At 31.7% G+C, this 21,267-nt stretch overlaps 1 protein-coding gene across 2 annotated transcripts; it reads right to left on the reverse strand.

Annotated features, from left to right (window-relative positions):
* Window positions 1-342: 342 nt before the first annotated feature.
* Window positions 343-15,264, reverse strand: LOC139821637 (purine nucleoside phosphorylase). 2 transcript variants are annotated; one of them, XM_071792838.1, is made up of 6 exons: window positions 15,012-15,264; window positions 6,188-6,282; window positions 4,856-5,034; window positions 4,587-4,762; window positions 3,396-3,586; window positions 343-2,040 (listed from the first exon to the last, which is right to left on the reverse strand). In XM_071792838.1, the coding sequence occupies exons 1-6, from the start codon at window positions 15,113-15,115 to the stop codon at window positions 1,817-1,819; spliced, it is 969 nt and encodes a 322-aa protein (XP_071648939.1). In that variant the 5' UTR covers window positions 15,116-15,264; the 3' UTR covers window positions 343-1,816. The 2 variants fall into 2 exon arrangements, with proteins under 2 accessions (XP_071648939.1, XP_071648938.1); XM_071792837.1 differs by having other exon boundaries at window positions 4,856-5,064.
* Window positions 15,265-21,267: the final 6,003 nt, after the last annotated feature.

Below are 21,267 nucleotides of genomic sequence, written 5' to 3' on the forward strand. Positions count from 1 at the left end.
AATAAAACTATATATAATTCTTAATATTATATTAAATGCTAATTAAAAGAACACGTGTATTATCTGTAATAGTAATTAAATTAAAACAAATTTGTATTTGTTATCAATTATTTATTAGCATTAAATTAAAATTTAATTTATTACATAGCTGGATTAAAAAAACGCAATAAAGTAATAAAATTATTTCTAATTTATTTTTATAATCTCCTTTTACCAGAATTAATGTTTTATAATTATTTTAATTAGTACATAATACATTAATTGTATTAATTGTATATATAATATGTATATGTATATTAAGTTGTGCTCAATTTGCTAAGTTGTTAAAATAAAAGAATCTAATTTTATATGTAAAATATATTTAAAATAATATAATAACTATCAAACATTAGTAAAAATATGTATTTTTTTGTAATGTTAATTGCTAGTTACATAGTTTAATGCATAATTTAATTGCTATGCAAGACAGCAATAACGCCAATACTTTTAAACAAAAATTGGAACATTAAATTCCTTGTCATGCATCAAATTTGGTGAAAGTTACCAAAGTGAGAAGTCATTTTCGTAACTCTTATTCTTCGGGATACACATTTTTGATCCCTAGAATAATTTAAATTATTAACATTATAGCGCATTGTACTTGTTACTTAATATTGTCATTGTATTTACAGTGATACTTACACACGGAGAAAATTTTATAGTAAATATTACTATGGTGTCGCACTAGCTGCGGACCATCGAGGAATTTCAAGTTAAAATACTATAATTATTGTTTTAAAAACGATAAAATAACGTAATTTTTACCATAAACATAGTAATTTAACTTAAAATTCCTCGATGGTCCGCAGCTAGTGCGACACCATAGTAATATTTACTATAAAATTTTCTCCGTGCAAGTAAATCTTTTTAATTACTTTTATATCTTACTTCTTTCCGTTTATCTTTTCATATCTTACATGCAAACACGTAAATTCATGATGTAGAAATTTTTCAACTTGAAAATTTTTAGCCTAATATTTTTTCGTTTTAGTATTTCTTCGAAAATAATGATTCTAGAATAATATCCTAAACTGACTATTATTTAAACATACAAAAATTTCCAAGATCCATAACATATCGCGTAATAAGGAAATGCCTTAATGGCAATCGTTCCATCACGAGCGCAATTTTTTCGCTTAACAAATCATAATTTAATTCGATATTCCTGTACCGTATATAGTCTTCCAGATTTATCGGAACTGAATGACGATGCATTAGCGATAGAAGAGTACGGAAACGAGATGAGGGTAACGAGGGTGGAAAATTGAGAGGAAGCGCTGACTAACCCTCCGTCTTTAAGTCCTCCTTCTCCGCTCCTTTTCCTTCTCTTCTTCCCCCCACCCCTTCCTCATTTCCTTCTCCAACGAAGGCCCCTCAAGACGCGATAACGAATCAATTGAGATCTGAATCGAGCTCAAATTCAGATAAGTGGAACCTAGACGCCAACTAAATAGGTAAGAAACTGCGATGGGAATAACGAGGATTCGAGAACTGCCCCTGTCAATCACGCATTAAGTCTCCGCCACTTATGATTGCTATTACTACAGTTTCGTTAAGAAAGGATCTCAAAGTAATTCAAGAATCTCATACTGGATAGACGAAAGCTGAAATTGAAACCTTATTTAGTGCTACAATTTCTCAATTCTTAATAAATGAAACTTTCCGGAGCTTCGTTTATAGAGATGAAAATAAAGAACTGAAATGAACAACTCAACAATCTGAGATCCCCCCTTATATGGCGAAGCGAACGTTCCCGATCGTCAAAATCTCGAACAAATTATTTCGTCGGTAATTGCAGCATGTCTCTGAGACGTATCACGATTCTGGACACGTATTCCTGAAGAACCGGCTGTCGCGCCTTGCCAACGTCCATCACTTCCTCATGGTTCGCTTCACCGTGATCCTCGTATTCAGTGACGCACGAATTGGTGATTAAACTGAATGCGAACACGGTGAGATCGCAATGCCGGGCAGTGATCACTTCATGAACCGTGGACATACCTAAACAGTGACGTCAACATGTGTTATTACACATAAAAATAGCTGTACATAAAGAAAAATATTACATATATATTATATATAATGAGAAGAAGTATAATTTAACTTTAACAAATAAAAGCACACAAGTTCGCAATAAAAAAAATAAATTAAAGTGTAAAGAAAACGAAGGAAAGAATTAACGTCTCTAATATGTCTATTGAGTCTATTGAGTTTATTCTGTTAGAGACGTTAATGTGTAATTATATAATAATTATACATATAATATATAATTATATAATTATACATTAATTAGAGACGTTAATTACACATTAACGTCTGTAACAGGACAGAATGCGACCATTTGCCAGTGACAAAATAATAGTAATCACTATCTCACCCTTTAAAAATTATTATATGTAAACCATTTCTTTATTATTAATCATTATGTATTTTAATGCAAAATATATTTCAACGTAAAAATACAACCATTCATAAAAATGTTATAAGAGGAGTAATTTCATCATTACAATTTAAAGGTCATTCCGTTATCTCATTCATTCTATAGATATAATTGCCCCACACGACGTTATGCAGATAAGTGGGCGAGTGATTGCAAAACACTTAAATTTATCATCAGCTGTTTTCAGTGCAGCAAAAAGGCTTAATTGCTTATCAATGAATCAGCATACACGTGATATTATACGAACTCAAATATTGTTGTAACGTCAGCATTGAATGTTTCTAACAGGATTTTGTACTGTATTGACATTTATTGGTATTTTTAATTGGTATTTTGAATGATTAGAGTGTCGCTTGTGTAATAACAGCTAATAAATTAATGTCATTTCATATCTTTTGTTTCAAACGTATAATATACTATATTAATTTCTTCAATAACAATTAACTATTTCGTTTTCACTGTAACCACGTGGCTACATACATTTAAAATTATAAATTAAATATATATCATATCTATATTTTTTGTGAAGAGTCATAAATACAATAAGAATTTGCAAAATATAACTTTCTTGAAACATTTTTTTAAGACGGACTTGGATAAACCAAAGAAACTAACTTTGCAATGTAAATTGTTAGATATACGTAGTTACAATACGCTTGCAAATTGGCAGCAAATTCAATCAGAATTTTAGATTAAAATTCTGTATCCTCGTTCATCTTGTATTTTGTTCGCAAAATTTGCTGTTTATAAAATGAAATGTTTATAAACTGACGCTAAAAACTGCATAAAATTGAGCGTAATCTAACAGTAAACAGACTGTAAAAACCGAGCAGGAATATGCATGGCACAATACAATAGTAAATTGTCAATGCGTTTAATACTAGGCTTAATTAATTGAGAAATAACTGCGACGTACCAACGGCGTCGACGCCGACCATTCGCAGCATCTTCAACTCTGCCACCGTCTCGAAATTGGGCCCACCCAAACACGTGTAAACTCCCTTGTGTACGATATCGCCAATACCCATTTCTTCAGCTTCCTGTCTACCGATCTCCATCAACGTGGCGTTGTAAGCCTTGTTCATGGGCGGAAATCGAGGACCAAATCTGAGAAACAAAGAAACAAATATGCTAAGAACAGAAGAATGTTAAAATAATAAATAACGAATAATAATTAAATAATAAAATCGTGATTTTTATACTTTGAATGAATATTTCAGACATTAATTTGTTTGATTTAATTGCCTGTCCTTCTTAAGAAAGAAAGAATAAAAAAATACATTTCTTTGATTCATCATATAGATAAAAACAAACATAATTTAAAAACCTTTAGAGAATCACGTTGTTTAACAAATTCAAATACTTTCGTTGTAATGTCTACGGGTAAAAACATTATCGAAACTCACCCAACTCATAAACGAGCGATTGATAAACTATTTGCACCGATCGACGTATTTGCTCTGTTAAGTTTTTCTACGTTCTACCTTACGTTCTACCATCACTCTTTATCTACCTTATTTCTACCTCTCCTCCACCCAATTCCGTTATTTTTTCTACATTTTTTATCAACATCCTCTTACAATTGCTTAAAGTTGAACAATTCTTTCCGTTGCTAGTTGTATTCGTTTTTTGTTTCCAAGCAAAATTAATTTAATTTTTCGTCACAATCGATTATAAAGACCTTTCTACAGGACTAAAATTTCCTTGACACGTTAACTGTGCCACGTGAATTTTGTACGTTTTATTCTAATTGTAAGTATCACAGTAGAATATTCATTATTATGATCATATAATGATAAAATATTGAATAATATGATTAAATAAGACTGTATTCTCGTGAATATTACATTGAATAGCACACTTTTTACTTCATATTGTTATCTAGCTATCTGTGTCATCTAAAATTCTGTATATTAGGTGGTACTTATTTTTTACAAGCATTTTAAAAAAATTGGTAACGCCGGTCCATCAATGATTACCACGGTCTCACTAAGAAAACAGGTGACCATCATAGCAATCAACGTGTTAAACAATCCACTAGATATAATTTAACTATACTTATGTCGTACATATTGGTAAAAAAATTCGCATAGAGCGCGAATCCCACCTGTCGTCGTTCGGTCCTTGAAGCGGGTTGTTACCGGCAAAACCCATCATATTCACATGATCCTTCACTATCATGATGTCACCGACTTTGTAGGTGGGATTTAGACCGCCGGCCGCGTTTGTAGCGATTAGATGCGTCACCCCTACCAGCTTCATCACTCTCACCGGCATGGCGCACTGCAAGCAGCCATTGTCACACGTCTCGATAAATACAATACTTTATCATTTGTTTTTACCCAGAGATTGTAATTGCAGTGTAGCCAGTCGTACCTTCCAGAGTGGATAGCCTTCGTAATAATGAAACCTGCCCTGCATGCACATGACCGGTACGCCTTGAAGATAACCGAAGACCATCTGACCGGTGTGGCCTTTTACCGTGGACACCGGAAAATGTGGGATCTCTTCGTAGGGGAAGCATTGCTTGTCCACGAGGGATTCCGCGATCGAACCTGGACACAACTCGTTTTGCTCATATGATCCTGTTTAGGAATAAACACAAAGCTGTGTGATAGGATATACCGTCACCGGAGATCCCGCAGGGCCGTTTAGATTTGTTCGAAGCAACATACGCACACTCACATAAACCATCGTTAAACCCGTTAATCTTCAATAAACGTCTTTCTGGAAATCTTTCGGTGTAGAAGATTTTAGACGCTAACTGATCGGAGTAATTTTGGAAGAATTATTTATACCCCTTTCAGTGTAGAACGAGCGATAAATAACATTATTAAATGTTCTGGTATTCAATTCTGAAGATCTCGCATGCCTCGTCGATTAATCCTTTCCTGAAGCCATAATCATTCCCGAGAAAAGGTAGATTAATTTGTTCCTGAGAACCTTTAAATACTTTACAATGACTTTAGCTTAATACGCGCGTGCAACACGCTTGCACAGTCAAACGTGACTATTCGTGCTTTAAAGTCTTGCTTTCTTAACATAATTAAAGTTATTACGTGTAAACAGGATCAAAACCAGATAGCTGTGCTTAATGCTAAGCGGAATATAAGCGTGAAAGGCACAAAATACATATAAGAGTGGAATCGTAATTAGGCAGACGTTACTAATTTTGCTGTAGCAATAATAAATATTATACAAATAATAGCGCGTAGAAATATACATTTTAAAATCGTTTATCACGATTATTTTTTCACAAACAACTTATCTTCTCAATTACAATCTGTATAATAGAGCTGGCACAAAACTTGGATAAATTAGCTTCAGAAGCACCGTGTACATTAAAGTAAAAATATGCAGGAATTTAGGATATTGCATTATTATCTTGTTGTATTTATAAAAATTCTCGAATAATGTCAAATATCAATTTTTTATCCCAAATAAAAATGATAAAGTATTTTCATGTCTCACACCATTAGCGACGTATCAATTAAATTTGATTAAATAAACAAACGTCTAAGATCCATAAACTTTCAAAAATTTGATTCTACAAAACATTGGTTTTGGATTATTGGTAATGGATTAGGCGTGCCGATTTATATCGACAATGAATAAGATTATATTACTTGATAATCCGTAAACAAATCGTGTATATAAAGCACAAGAAGTGTGTAAAGTACAAGAAAGAATATATGCAATATTACTAACCCATTCCCGAACCGCATATCACCCCTATCTTCGGCCTAATCTTGATGCGGTCCAGTAAGTATTGCGCTGACTCCTGCAATATTTCGAAGGTGTACCTAAAAGACATAAAATTGCATTTCGTATTTATTGCAATAAATACAAGCACGTTAAATTGTCCACGATCGAGCGAGGGTCCATATTAAACACTCAAATACAAGCTTTATTATATAACTACTTATTCATTACTTGTACACGATCGATATAAAATTGTAAATGTAAATACTTGTAATATTGAGACAACTCATAATTTTCGTAACTTTCTTACATTTAGCTTTTTTTTTTAATGTTTGATCTTTGATCTTAATTATGTAAATCAACCCGTATGGGGCCAAGCTGCGCTGCAGGCAAGAGGGTTGCGAAGGAACTCTCATTATCAAACCCGCGCGCGATCGAACGTGGCCGGGGCGCCAGTCGCCTTCTCTCTCTGCGCCGATATCACAGAGACATATTAAAGCGTACTCAACAGATTGGTACTGATTAAGCGGACGTCGTACCCGTTGCTTTAGCTTACACGATCGCGCAGCTATATTAAACGTCCCATCATAATTGTATGTAATTGCGTACCTGGGCTTTGCGGTAATGACAACTATGGAGACCAGCCACCGTGGGTATAATAATTCATATCCCGATCCGACGATACAAGTAGTTTCAAAAGTTGGATATCGCGAGTATACGATTACTTGATACGACGAGTTTGACGTTTTATCATAATTGCTGCAGTAAAAGACAAATTATGCACGCGCAGTGTGCGTCACTTCCACTTTCACATGTCCATCCGCCCACCCCGTTCACACACACACGCGTACATATGCACAACAAAGTTAAAAATAAAGATAAATACGTTTATTGACTCCCCTCAGGATTGCAAGGCGTTTTGTAGGGACGTTCCCAACCCTTTATTCCATTCTCATCCAATACTACCCTTTCTCCTCTCACTTAACCCTTTGGACCAACGGCTTAACGTCTCTTTCCGAAAGACGGAGCCCAGTTTGCTCCGCACAAGAGCCTATCTTGCACGGAGGGCGCAGTTTTTCGGAAAAAACTTTCCATGTTACATGGCTCTAGTGGACTCGAATCTGGTTCCTCAGATTACGAGTCTGGCGCTCTACCACTAGACCACACTGCCGCCCGCACAACAGAGTTTTTGAATGTATTAAAAATTATATTAATATAAATATATTAATAAACAGAGATGTGCCTTTTCCAATCGGGCTGGATCTTTATAGCCTTTTTTGTGTTTTAAATAAAAGAATGAACACGCTCGTGTGTATCGTGTGTAAAATTGAAAGGAAAAGAGCCAATAACTCAGCAACAATAGCTGTTAAATAAAGTTAAGTGTTAAATAAAAGCTGTTAAATAAGTTAAATAAATAAATAACAGTGAACAGTACATACAATTTTATGTGTCAGGTAAACCAAAATAAATTAAATTTTACAATTAGCTAGTTCGTCAAGTACCTATGTAACCTATGCTAAAATATGAATCATCAATTCCTGTGTTTAAATTTACTCTTGAATAAACATTTTAATCTCAAATTAATCTCTTTAAAGATCAATTTAAGAGGGTTGTTCAATAAAATATCAATAACTATTTCTAAGTTCTTTTTATAAAACATGGAATGAGACAATAAGCTAGCTCTGTCAACTAAGCTAAAGATCGTGCCTATCTTGTGGTAATCCGGGTGATTAGAAAAACATGAAAGGCATCTGCCTGAAAACGTTTTTTTTTTGTAATGCCAGTCTATGTACATGTATAGTCTACGATGTGTAAAAATAGATCTAAAAAATTTAAACAACGGTTACTCTCATATTCCACAGCAAACTTATTAAGTCTTTTGTGATAATTATTTAAAAATGTCTACGATGTTCTGAATATTATCGCAAGGCGCTGCTAAGATTATATCATCCACATAGCGGCGATACAAAGTTAAATCTAATTCGGTTAGTTTTAGTGGTGTTTTCTCTAAATCTTAATTGCATCACGTCAGCGATAATCGGAGATAGTGGAGACCCCACTGCGGTGTATCGTAGGTTTACTTATAATGTATATCACGTTATTAAAGGTGAAGTATGTAGATGATAATACAAATTCAAGTGCAGATAAGAACTCTTTTTTCGGTATTTTCATTTCCTTTTTTAAATATCGCCACATCGATTGCTGATACCCTTGATTGCTGATACCATTGATCCAGAGGAATGTTTATGAACAATAACGTTACATCTAATAAAACCAAGATGTCTGAATTAGAGATTTTTTTTATTAGAAAACTCTATAAAGATCAAAACTGTTACTCACATATAACTATCTGTATTTTTTGTGTTTATTTGTATACATTTTTCCACTGCGCGCCAAATTACTTGTCGGTTTTGAAACCAAATTTCGTTGAAAAACAAATATATATTACATTGTTCCTAATGAAACTATCGGGCAAAATTTTCTATCGAGTTACGCAAGCTTCGTACATGGAAAAAAAATGATATTGTATAATATCAACAGCATCAGTGTAATCAAAATGAAATCTATTGATGCAACATCAATATTAATGAACAAAAAACATCAGATTGTTGTTTTAATAATTTAAATATTTGGTCGATTAATATTTCTACTTGTTAAATATTTGGCCCAATAATATCCAATTGAATTAACTATTTATGTTTGTGGTAGCCCGTGACTTTGACGTTTAATTAAAGCAACTTCTTTTTTTTAATTAAATTTTTTTTCCGTATATATAATACATATTTCATTATCATCAATTTTTGCTCAAGTTTTCCAAAGTAAGCTATTTTTAAAAAAGAATGCGCATCTCGGAACTTAATTAGAATCGAAAATCTTTATACGGAAATATCATTACTACATTGAGTTATAAATGATTAAATATGTACATTCACATCGAATAAAATTGGTGCGCTCAGGGTCGTAATTACACATACACGTTTGTGTATATTATTACATTCACTCTATTAATTTTCATAGATTAACCGATATTGATTCTCATCGCACGACTGATCTTGTTTTTTAGTTTGTTATGCAAATGCCGCGCGGCGTGTGACAATTATTGCAAATTAAAATGAGATTTAAATTTTTAATTTATACTAATGCATCTTGATTATTTCCTTATAAAAAAGTCCCGAACAGAAACCAGATTTCACTTCCGCGTACAATTCCAGATGGGACATATGAAATATGCAATAGGGAAATATTCGTATACGAGATAAAGATAATTAAATAGGTGTGCCGTGAATTTCCATTTTTTTTTTCTCAAATCAGTCGATATTATACTTAACGTTTGAATGAAATTCCTTATAGCTATCAAGCTTTGATGCTTGTGCCAAATTGTCAAAGGCGCAAAAAGGAAATGCGAATATCAACTCGACATACAGTTTTAAAAATAAATAATTATTCTATTTTTTTAATAGCACTAAAATATATAAATTATTGATCTTCTTTATATTGTAGTTCCACAGTTTTTTCTTTAAATTCCTAAAGTTTTGAACCTTGGATCACGAATTCTTCGTTTTTATGAATTTTTAAGTTAATCAGCTCCTAGAATTATTAAATATTCTTTAAAATTTTGGTTTAAAAAATTCTTTGAAATAAATAATTGTAATCTAAAAAAATAAAATTCTTGGATTTTTCTACATTTAATTACTTGAACGCTTAATATTTTGACCCTGAAGTTGAATCTCAAAAATTTTATACACCTTAATGTTTCGCATTTTGTGAAATTGCGGACACCAAAATGGCCAAATGGTCGCAAGTTTCAATTACTACACTCGGGTTGTTATGTGCGCGCCCGTTCACTTCAATTCACGGAAATTTTGCGTGTGCATTTGCGCGCGTGTGTGCGCATACAAGATAGATGAGTTCTGTGTAAATCTGGCATACTCGGTGTAACTAAAATATCAGAAAAGAAAAAAAAAGACAATAATATGTTTAGAGACATTTACCAATGTTGTATTTTTATTTTCTCTATTTTTTATTATTTATACATTTCTTATATATTTATTTCAATGCCTTATTTTGTCTTAATCAGAGATAATTGACACGTATTATAGATTCTAATAATAGTTTTTACCGCTAAAGAAGACTTAGTACAGTCAAAACGTTCGGAATTATTTAATAAATTATATATTTTACTATAAATAAACATAAATTATAATTTTGTTACATCTTATTATGCTTGTTTTTGACTGTTACCTCGTATATAGCTTTGCTTGTAACGAGCAGATAACATTAGTTTAGAAATATATTTGTCATAAATTCATATATTAATTTGTCTATCCTGTGTGTCACCTCAATGTCGAAGAAACTCGATTAAGAATTAAAAGGCGTCTACCTCTTTTCTTTAAACATTATGAGGCAAGAAAATGCTATACTCTATTTCACTTTTTTATGGCTTCTAACATTTCATTTATTAACACGTTCGCGTGAAATATGATTGACTCGCTTAGAATTTACCTCTTTAATCCATTCTACGTACGCAAAAGTACATTACATAACAAGAATGAGACTATTGAAAATGTAAAAATGTGACTTGTAGCGCACGTTTTTCCATGATGGTAAACGGCTGTTAATGCATCACCGTCAACGGACAAAAAGTGACTAATTACTCAAAGTAATGTGTCATTCGCAATCAATATAACGGCCGTTCAAGGTAAATAGATCGATTTATCCGGAACTAATTTTCTCCTTGAACAAGGAAAAATTAGTTACGGATAAATCAATTTTTCTCGTGCGCGAGTACAAGCAAACATCACGTCGAATTGAAAGCAACTTCTTTATTCTAATATACTCGTACATTTTATTTCCTTAATCGGCATCAAAGATCAATCTTTCAAAGATTTTTGTTATAGACACTGAAATATCTATCTCATTGCAAATTGAGAAATTCTAGCACCTGCAGAATGAAATACGTATATAACTCTTACATAATTTTCAACACTCCTATATTGACACATGTTTTCTGTTTCTGTCAAGCATTGCAACAATTTCACGTTTTTTGCTTCAATCAGAACCGTTGTATAACTTGTTGATATATAGCTACAAGGCCTCGAAATGGCTCGCAACTTTTTCCCGAGCACCACGTATATTCGCGAAAACGCGCTTCGCACACGCATACGTATTCCGATGCATGATTTGTAATACCTCTGAAGCCTATGTTACGCATTTAGCTTAAATCCGCTACTATTTGAGCTTGCCGGTAGTTTAGCAGGTAACCGCATCGTTTTGTACCAGTTTCAGAGCGAAATTACATCGAATTATAGCGAGCGCGCGAGCGTACGCCTGCATGGAATACTTTGTTCATTCGATTTGCGTCATATTTGTGAGAAGTAGAATTAACTCAACTAATTTCGCAATATTGGTAATCGTCAGTAGACGGCAATAACAAATATCATTTGCATACACATTTTGACTCGCGGATTCTTTCCCAGGTAGTACATATTAGTTTCATATACGTTTTTTGAACGTATACATAGTTTCATAACCGTAAAGAACCATTAAGAAACGTTTGAACAAAAATGTTTTTGAAACCATGATTTAAGAAACGTATTTTTTACGTTTCTACAGCTAACAAAAATACCTGTTTGTCAAATGTTTTCTTTCAAAATTATAATTTGCTTTATCTATATACATATACCGGGTGTCTCAGACCACCCGTATCACCCAATTTATTCGTAAACGCAACATTTTAGAAAAAAATGTTCCAGACCAAAGTTGTGTGGTTTCAAGGGGTACGTAAGATGGTGTCATTAGTTTCACCTTGAATAGTTGCTTGAAGGTCACGTAAAGGTCACCTTCAATTTTTTAAATAAAACTACCTACTTTTTATTGCATATTCTTGTAGCTTATCTTGAGGGCTTTCCAAAACACTATAAGAAAGTATTTTTTTATTAAGAACTTTTGGAATTATAAAGCTTGAAAGTTCTAGTATTTTGACATAAAATACAAAATATCTTGTAAAACATCAAGTTTTCGGTAATGTTACCTTAATACTTTTATGCACAGAATAATGAGACGAATCAATTGATATGAAAAAAAGACATAGTTGCTTTTAAGAAAAAGTATGCAGATGCGTGTTGCAAATTACATATTTTTTCTTAAAGGAACTATACTTTTTTTATACCAATTGATTCGTCTCATTATTCTGTGCATAAAAGTATTAAGGTAACATTACCGAAAACTTGATGTTTTACAAGATATTTTGTATTTTATGTCAAAATACTAGAACTTTCAAGCCTTATAATTCCAAAAGTTCTTAATAAAAAAATACTTTCTTATATAGTGTTTTGGAAAGCCCTCAAGATAAGCTACAAGAATATGCAATAAAAAGTAGGTGGTTCTATTTAAAAAATTGAAGGTGACCTTTACGTGACCTTCAAGCAACTATTTAAGGTAAAACTAATGACACCATCTTATGTACCCCTTGAAACCATACAACTTTGGTCTGGAACATTTTTCTCTAAAATGTTGCGTTTACGAATAAATCGGGTGATACGGGTGGTCTGAGACACCCGGTATATATACATACATATATTATCATCATATATACATACATATATTATCTACATACATACATACATATATATATATATATATATATATATATATATATATATATATATATATAATAGTTTTAATAGCCTTTTTTGAAACATTTAAATTTATATTGCACTAATTATTGCACAAAATAAGTCATTTTATCCATGCACATATATCCACTTATTTACTTAAATTAATTTTGTCCTACCGGTCTTAATCTATTTATCATCGGACAAATCTGAGCTTAGAAAACTCCCAACAGTTGCAAAATAAACGTTCTGCTGAACGTGGCCATTGAAAGAACATTTATACGTGTGTTCCGTTTTGAAGAACTTCCTGAACTGGTGCACATTAGTAATGTAATTAAGTTAGAGTGAGACAAATATATCTTGCTTCACTTTAACTTATTGCACGAATGTGCACCAGTTCAGGAATTTCTTAATTCGAAAAAGAATAGACGTCATAGATGGTATGCATAAAGCTTCTAGAACATGTCTCAAAGACGTCATAAACACGTTCAAAAGACGTGAAAAGTAGGAATTTTAAATGTCTTTATCTAAAATGTCTTTATCATTAAAACAAAACGTTTCTATAATAGTTTTTTAAACGTTATTTTATCGGAAAAGAAACGTTCCATCGAACGTTTTTCGAATGGACATTTTTACTCAAGAAACGTGTCTAGAAATCGGTCATAAAACGTTTCGGAAAAACGCTTATAAAACATTTCTGAAACGTGTATGTGCTACCTGGGTTTATATTTTGCATATATTTTACAATTATGTCTAATTACTATCCCACGTTAAAATGTGCTTATAAAAAATATTTAAATAAAGTTTTAAACAACAAGGAAATTTATATTTGACACTAACTGGCAAAAATCATTTATTTGTATATCTCACGACCATTGATTTTGATCCTTCTCAAATGTAATTTTAATTAACATAATATATATCGTATACAACCAATCCTACCCAGGTAACAGAATAACGTCTAAAGACGTCTAATTGACGTCTAGAGACGTCATTAAGACGTTATTAAGACGTCACTCTGCTACCTGGGTACAAATTAGAGAACTTACAGGTTTCGTGCACAAATGACACAATCGAGCTTTTTAACGCCAATAATTGATGATAATGGAATCGATAATGTAAATCAAGTAACAAAAATGTTTATCACTATTCCTTACATTAAGAGTCTTAGTGAGAGAATACGTCGTATCTTGAAGAAATTGTGATTTCCGCGTACTTTACACAGTCCCTAAAAAGCCCGATTGTGTCATAAAGAAGAGCAAGGACAAACTTAATAGTTTCAAACAAACCAATGTAGTTCACAAAATCAATTGCACAAACTGTGACGACACTTCTATATTGACGTCATCAAACTAAAAGGCACCTAGAGATACGTAGCATCAAGCATTAGGACATTAGAAAGCATACTAATAACCATTCCGTTGTCAGTAAACACTGCCTACAATCATTAATTTGAATAGTTGAAAACTGAGATTCAGATCTTACATGGTAAAAAACAAACCAGAAAACGTGAGATCGCTGAGATGTTTTTTCATTAAAAAAAAACACAACATAATTAATTTGCAAAAAGACACGGATAATTTGACCGGGACTATAAAAATAGGAACCCCTACCATAATTATTTTACTGTGCAATTATAGTCGCAAATACCAAATATTTTTCTCTTAGCGTATAAGTTCTCTAATTTAAATTATGTATTATTTATTCCTTTATTATAATTTCAACTGATTAATGTAATTTTTAGTTTCTTGACTTTTGGCTTGCTGGGCACAATGCTATAACTAGGATTGGTTGTATACGACATGTCTAAATTGAAATAATACTTGAGAAGAATCAAAATCAATAATCAAAACGTCGTGAGATATACAAATAAATGATTTTTACCAATTAGTGTCGAATATCATTTTCCATGTTATTTATTCACTGACGAAGAAAAGTTCTCTTTCTTATTTTACAGTTTTTAAAGCAGTTTATTTTTACTTAATTTCTTAGGAATATGGACTTGATAACATTTTAATTTGCAAATTAATTACAAAGATATTCAAGAATAAATGTTACCAAAGTTAAAAAGATATGACTTCCAATAGAGCTTTCAAAAATAAAATATTATTTTGCTATTTCTTTTTAATATTTTTTTGTTAAGACATCTTGCATGTTAGATCTTTGATGTCGATGACATTTGAAATTCTATGAGAAACAATTTAAATGGGACTTACGTGTGTCGCTCCTGCTTCACGTTTGTTTGCAACACATCGTTATTGGTCAACCGTTTGACAGCCGAGTAGCTGTCATGACCATTGGCGGTTTCCGGAAACGGCATTTTTCAATATCGAATAACTGCGATTGGAACGCGGATCGAACAGCTAAGATCGAACAATCGACGATTGATAAAAATATGAAGAAACGAGAAACTTAATCGCGATCAAGCCGCGTATATATATCGCGTGCTCACGACAAGTGGCTGGCGTGACTTTCGTAAGCCTATTTTATAGAGAAGTTCAAACGCTGGTCAAAAGAAAAACGTGAGCGCGAAGAGCCCGCCAATGGTCTTGGACATGGATGAGCGCGACGACCAATCGGCGTACGTACGAGTCGCGACACACGGGGTGCTTGCGCGGGTATGGGAAAACCAGGAGTGGGGAGGAGACGTATACGATGATAACCCGTTACACAGTGCAAGTGGTCCAATTATTGTTATTTGTTTCGACAACGACGTTGACGTCGGCGAAGCGCGAAATCTAGCGCGACGCAATGTCGGAATAATATTTCAGTTGACGAACAAACTGATTAAGTTTATCTCGAGGAATATAGAGAAACGCGCGCTCGGAATATTATTAAATATACCGCATCGAGGAAATAAAAACATTTAAAGTAGAGAGTGATCTACGTTAAAATATTTCCATCTATCTAAAAATATCAATCTGCTATATCTTTATAATTCAATAGTGTTTATAATAGGTTTAATTGCAGATTTAAATTTATTTACTACCTTCGATATTAAAAATAATGATTAATTAATTTTTTCAATTTTTTGAATGATAATAAGAAATTAATAGCTATATAGATAATTAACTCAAGAACTCATAATTATATCTCTGAACTTAGAATTATAACACAAATTCAGAATTATAATGGAGATTTTTAATTTTAATTATATAATTTTTTATTCTTATTTTTATTTCTACATTGGCATATTTATTTTTTATTGTTCTCTTAATTTTTTAAATATCTATTTCGTGAAAGATTGCGAAAATTCTTTGTCAAAATGATCCAAAGTAGATATGATAGAGAGTAAAACGTTACTCATTCTTGTGCTAATTTTCTTTCTATTGATTCTCGCCGGAGGATATCGCGCGTTAATAGGCAAGCGCAAATAAAACGTGACATATATGACATACGCGACACGAGATACTGTCAAATAGCTGCTATGCTCTCAAATAAGGCACATTTATACATGGTGATGCATACTCCCAAGGATACGTTTATCTATTCGTATCTTTAGCAAATTCATGTTAAATCAAATTAAATTAAATACTACGCTGGCCAATATTATTAATTAACACTCTAAAATCCAAGTCTCTATTTACTGAAAGAAAAAGATCTAGGTTTTTTTCTCTGTAACTCTTTAACCTAGCCAAATCTTGACTTTTTTTAAATTAAGATTTTTCTAAATTTTTGAGATTTTCTCATTAAATTAATTACTAGCAAAATGTATCAACGAAACCAATTAAAATCATTGGAAATTGTTGAAATATCGGCACGATGTTTCTTATTTAACTGAATTTTTGAAATTGCTTTCCAAACAAATTGTTACAACTGATCGATATTGAAAAGCCGTCTCGCTCGACCGAAATCGCTAAAATGCATACTTTCCTTATTACAATATTATTCCAGTTATCAAAAACGTCTTCCTGTATAAAGTCGATCCTGATGAGGTGTTGGACGAAAATTCAACATATGATTGGAGCAGAAAATCGAACGTTAAGCACCAGCTGTATCGTATAGATAAGATAAGAAATCTCATGACGAAATAAATGTAAAATCAGGATAATACTTCCATTAATATCTCTTACGTCATTTTTTTTTCAGATTATTTTAAATACCGAATATGCCATAACACATACACACATTGCGTTTTATTTTGTACAAAAATAGATAGATTAAACCATGAATAGTAAAGCACAGAAAGAAAGAGAAAAAAAGAAAGAGAGAGTTGTTTCAAATTTGAAGCATTGCGACTATAAAGATATTATTAATCAAAAAGTAAAAATTTTTGAAAAAATTTACTTAAAAAATTGAACAGATAAAAAATTTCTGTTGTCACCGTCTTCAAGTGACTCTTACTTATTATAAGAAGTTTGTTTTTACCAATCCTAATTGATAAGATATTAAATATAATAAAAATTTAAGTCATTATGATAAATAGTTGTCTTATTTAGAAAGTTCTTTAAGAACAAATTAAAGATGTTATTATAGTTTTAATAATCAGAAAGAAGAAAATATTAAAGAAGAAAGCATAGAAAAAATTTATTCAAAGTTTGTTTAAAAACTTATTATAGCAGGAAACTGTTCCTAAACATTAAGATATCTAAAATTATCCAAAACTATCTGAAGTTCTATCATTAAAAAGATATTTTAATTATATGAATACGAAAATAAACGATCGTGCTTGACTGCCACGGTCTGCTCGCATATTTACCTACACGTGACTCAACAGTCATTCATATGTAATATTTTTCTTGTATGTATGTGTTTCGCTCTCCAACTTATATCTCTTCTTTCATAAAAATAATAATCTATGAATCTATGTATAATAGGTTTAATCTCTAGTATAATATTATGTGTGTGTGTGTGTGTGTGATGCACCATATATTGCAAAAATTTATAGATTTAAATAAAAACATATTTCTAATATTATATACACAATCTTATAATTATTTAATATAAAAATATACATAATTTAAGGTAAATTAATTTTTGGACAAAGCAATAATGTGTTAATCATTGGTAAAATTTCCACTGCAGTAGAATATTGAATTATCTACAGATATATTAAGTTATCGCTCTCGATAACTTAATGGTCATTTCCTCTAGAAACATCTTATATATTTGTTGAAGATAGTATTTGGAATTTTCCGGTGTTTTTATAATTTAACACTTTGTGTGGCCCATACCATAAGCCTTTTAAGGCACAGGCAATTTCTCATACTTTACAGTTTTCTCCTATAACGTTTAAAAAAAATTGCAACAGTTCCGGCCTTATGTAAGTATAGAAATCACTCTTTGAAACCTTAAAGATAATACATGAATTTTTATAAATTTTTTGTAACACAGAAACGCGTTCAAAAATCCTTTAAACTTGAAAGTCCCAGGGTGTCCTGCAGGTGAATGCTTCAAAAAACAGTGTCCACGTAGTGTTAAGGGCTCATACACAATGAGAAAAATAAGGAACAAGGAATTAGACATAGAGAGAATTCCGTATCTTGGAAAAAGAGAGTAGCTGTGCGTCTTGAAAAACGATGCGGCTATGTTTAATTCCTTGTTCCTTATTCCTTTCATTGTGTCTGAGTTCTAATTCGAATAGCAAATTCAAAATTTAAAATACTTGAATTTTAAAATATTAAAATATTGAAATATTTAAATTTTAAAATATCTAAAATACTTAAAATATTAAAATGTTTAAATTTTTCAAGCCTATAAGTAAAATATATCAGAGAAATTCGAACAATTCAAATCCGATATAATTAAAATAATAAAGTAAATTCCGGCAATTTTAAAAGAAAATAATTAAAAATTAGTTATATTTAATTTACCACAATCGCTTTTGTAAATAAATTTTCTCTCATGCCTAAATTGTTTGAAAGATCGAGTCGTTTGCCACTGCATTTAAAATCAATTAAATAGTTTTTGATCATATATATTCCGTTCGTAAACGAATTGTCCAAGTTCAAAACTCAACTTATGTACCGTACAATCACATATTTCAATTGATAGTTAAGAATAATGCGTAAAACTCGCGCGTATCAATCAATTAAGAAAAATATATAAATACCATGTACGTTTCAAACAATTTGCTGTTCGAATAATTAAAAAAGAACGCCAATTCTTATTTGAATTCTAACTTTAGTTTCTTCAATAAACTTAACAGGATCAAGCTGATTTATTGTGCATTGCAAAATATTTTATACCTCAATATTTTATAATAAAATTACATTTTTAAAAGTATAATTAAAAATATAATTAAACTATCTCTTGGCTAGAGCACGTTTATTTAGTCGTTATCGTTTAATAGAGTCGCGTGCAGCGATCGCGTATATACTCACTCATCGTGAAAGGCACTCTGGTCCTCCTTTGTCAAATAAATCAGCGATACCTCCATCGTTAAAAATAAATCGAATCAAATCGGATCAGCTGTTGTATTTGGTGATTGCAAAGTCAATTAACATCCAGTTTCAGCAGTGCAGTAGTATTTACACGGTCGCGCTCTCCTAAATTTATTACCGTCGCGCCGCGCGCGATAAGTTACTGGGGGTCAGCAGATAAGGAACCCCAGCGAATTTGCGTGGATCACTCGGGTCGGGATTAATGGTCTTGCTTTCGCTCTCGGTATTTTGTAATGACGTCTGTATCGCGCTTATCAGCTGGTCGCGATAATGCGACAATAATCATTCGGAATTGATTCTTTAAATTCCGAAACAACAAGTTTTGAAAACCTTGACGCATTTACAATATTGCATATGTGCACACGCGTAGTTTCGCGGTCAATAATCATCGTGCGCAAGACCGGTCGAAGAGATATTTTACCCCGATACCCCTTACCAATATATCGCAGTTACTGAATAATGCGCAAATAATTGTGCGACATCGATCGGTTATTGACCCTTTTTGAACGACAATTGGTCGGTACAGCTGAGGAGTCGATTCAGCAACTATCGATTGATTTAATAAGTGGATTGTCGAACTGCATCGAATGTTGCATGCTAACAAGTGGAATATTCTAGCGATATATACTTATTCTAACAAAATCCTTATCAGAAATTTTATTTTTATTTCTTTTGGTTTACTTATTCTGATATGTATCACGACACAGATTCGTGTGAATCTTTAAAGATCTACATTTCTCTGCGTGGAACAGAGGGAATACACTTTTTCGTTTTTCAAAGGAGAAAAAAAAATTAAAAATGTATCTCTTACTCTCTCTCTCTCGTGTAAATTTGATTAAATAAATCATTCGAGTAAAACGTAATACAAGATTAAACAATGACAGCGTAACAACAGTACCGCACATTCGCGCGGCTCGAACAATAATACGTGAAATGATATTAACTGCGGGAGACTACTTAACAAACTTGCACTGAATAAAGATGACGTTAACTTAGCGCGGGGAGCACTATTTATACGTGCTGTACATTATGCAACAAGTAGGAACATTCGCGGTAGTAGCCTATTTACCCTCGGGCTAGACCAGATGCAGATAACACAGCCATATATATCTATAATTGTCTCTTCTGACTAACTTTTCCACTTTTCATATTATTCCAAGCGTGTATAAGCGTATTATAGATAAAACGCTTTTAACAGTTTGATTTATTCGAACGAGCTAATACAGAACTCAAAACGCCAATTTATTTTAACTCTTCCACTTTACGGTTGGTTTTATTGGCAAAACGTTTACGCAATTACGTATAAACATCATTTTGCAATTTCAAAACGGCACGCTGTATTCCTTCACTATTCTTTCCCTCTTTTGGGAACCCGAAAAATGTTTCATATAAAAACATATATAAATATATAAATATATAAATATATAAATATTTTATATAAATATATAAATATACAATCATATGTAAAATATATCCATATATATTCTCTTTCTATTGTATAATTTCGGTTCACATATACAAAAAAAATAATAAAAAAAAGAATTAAAGAAAATAATTTAGAAAATCATATTTGCATCGTTTTTTAATAAAAAGTTAGGTTTAAGAAAATAAGAAAAAATTGGCCATGTATAATTATATACAGTAAATGTAATAATTGTATATAAAATATGATGATGTAATATATTCAGTATTGTATAATCCAATCGTAAAATAACAATACAAAAGTTGTATTCCTATTTATTTTTCAATTATTCTTATTATTTTTTTCTACGTATACGGACGGAGATTATGTCTACAAAAATAAAGAAAACATGTAGACATATTTTACATGTAATTATATATAAAATTATTATATTATACATAATTATATTTTTATATATATTTTTTTATATAAAAACTGTTTGACCGGATATATGATTTTGAAAGTTAAGACTCTCCCTAAGATATCTTTACGTAAATTAAATCTCACATATTTTATTATCTTACAACGCGATAATGTCGACTTGTAATGTCAATTTAATCAAATATGGTATCTCAGCGATAATTAATTTGATTATCGAGTTATTATCGAGGTATTAGTATAAATGCA

The sequence above is a fragment of the Temnothorax longispinosus genome, chromosome 11 (genome assembly GCF_030848805.1).
Source record: "Temnothorax longispinosus isolate EJ_2023e chromosome 11, Tlon_JGU_v1, whole genome shotgun sequence".
Classification (NCBI taxonomy): domain Eukaryota; kingdom Metazoa; phylum Arthropoda; class Insecta; order Hymenoptera; family Formicidae; genus Temnothorax; species Temnothorax longispinosus.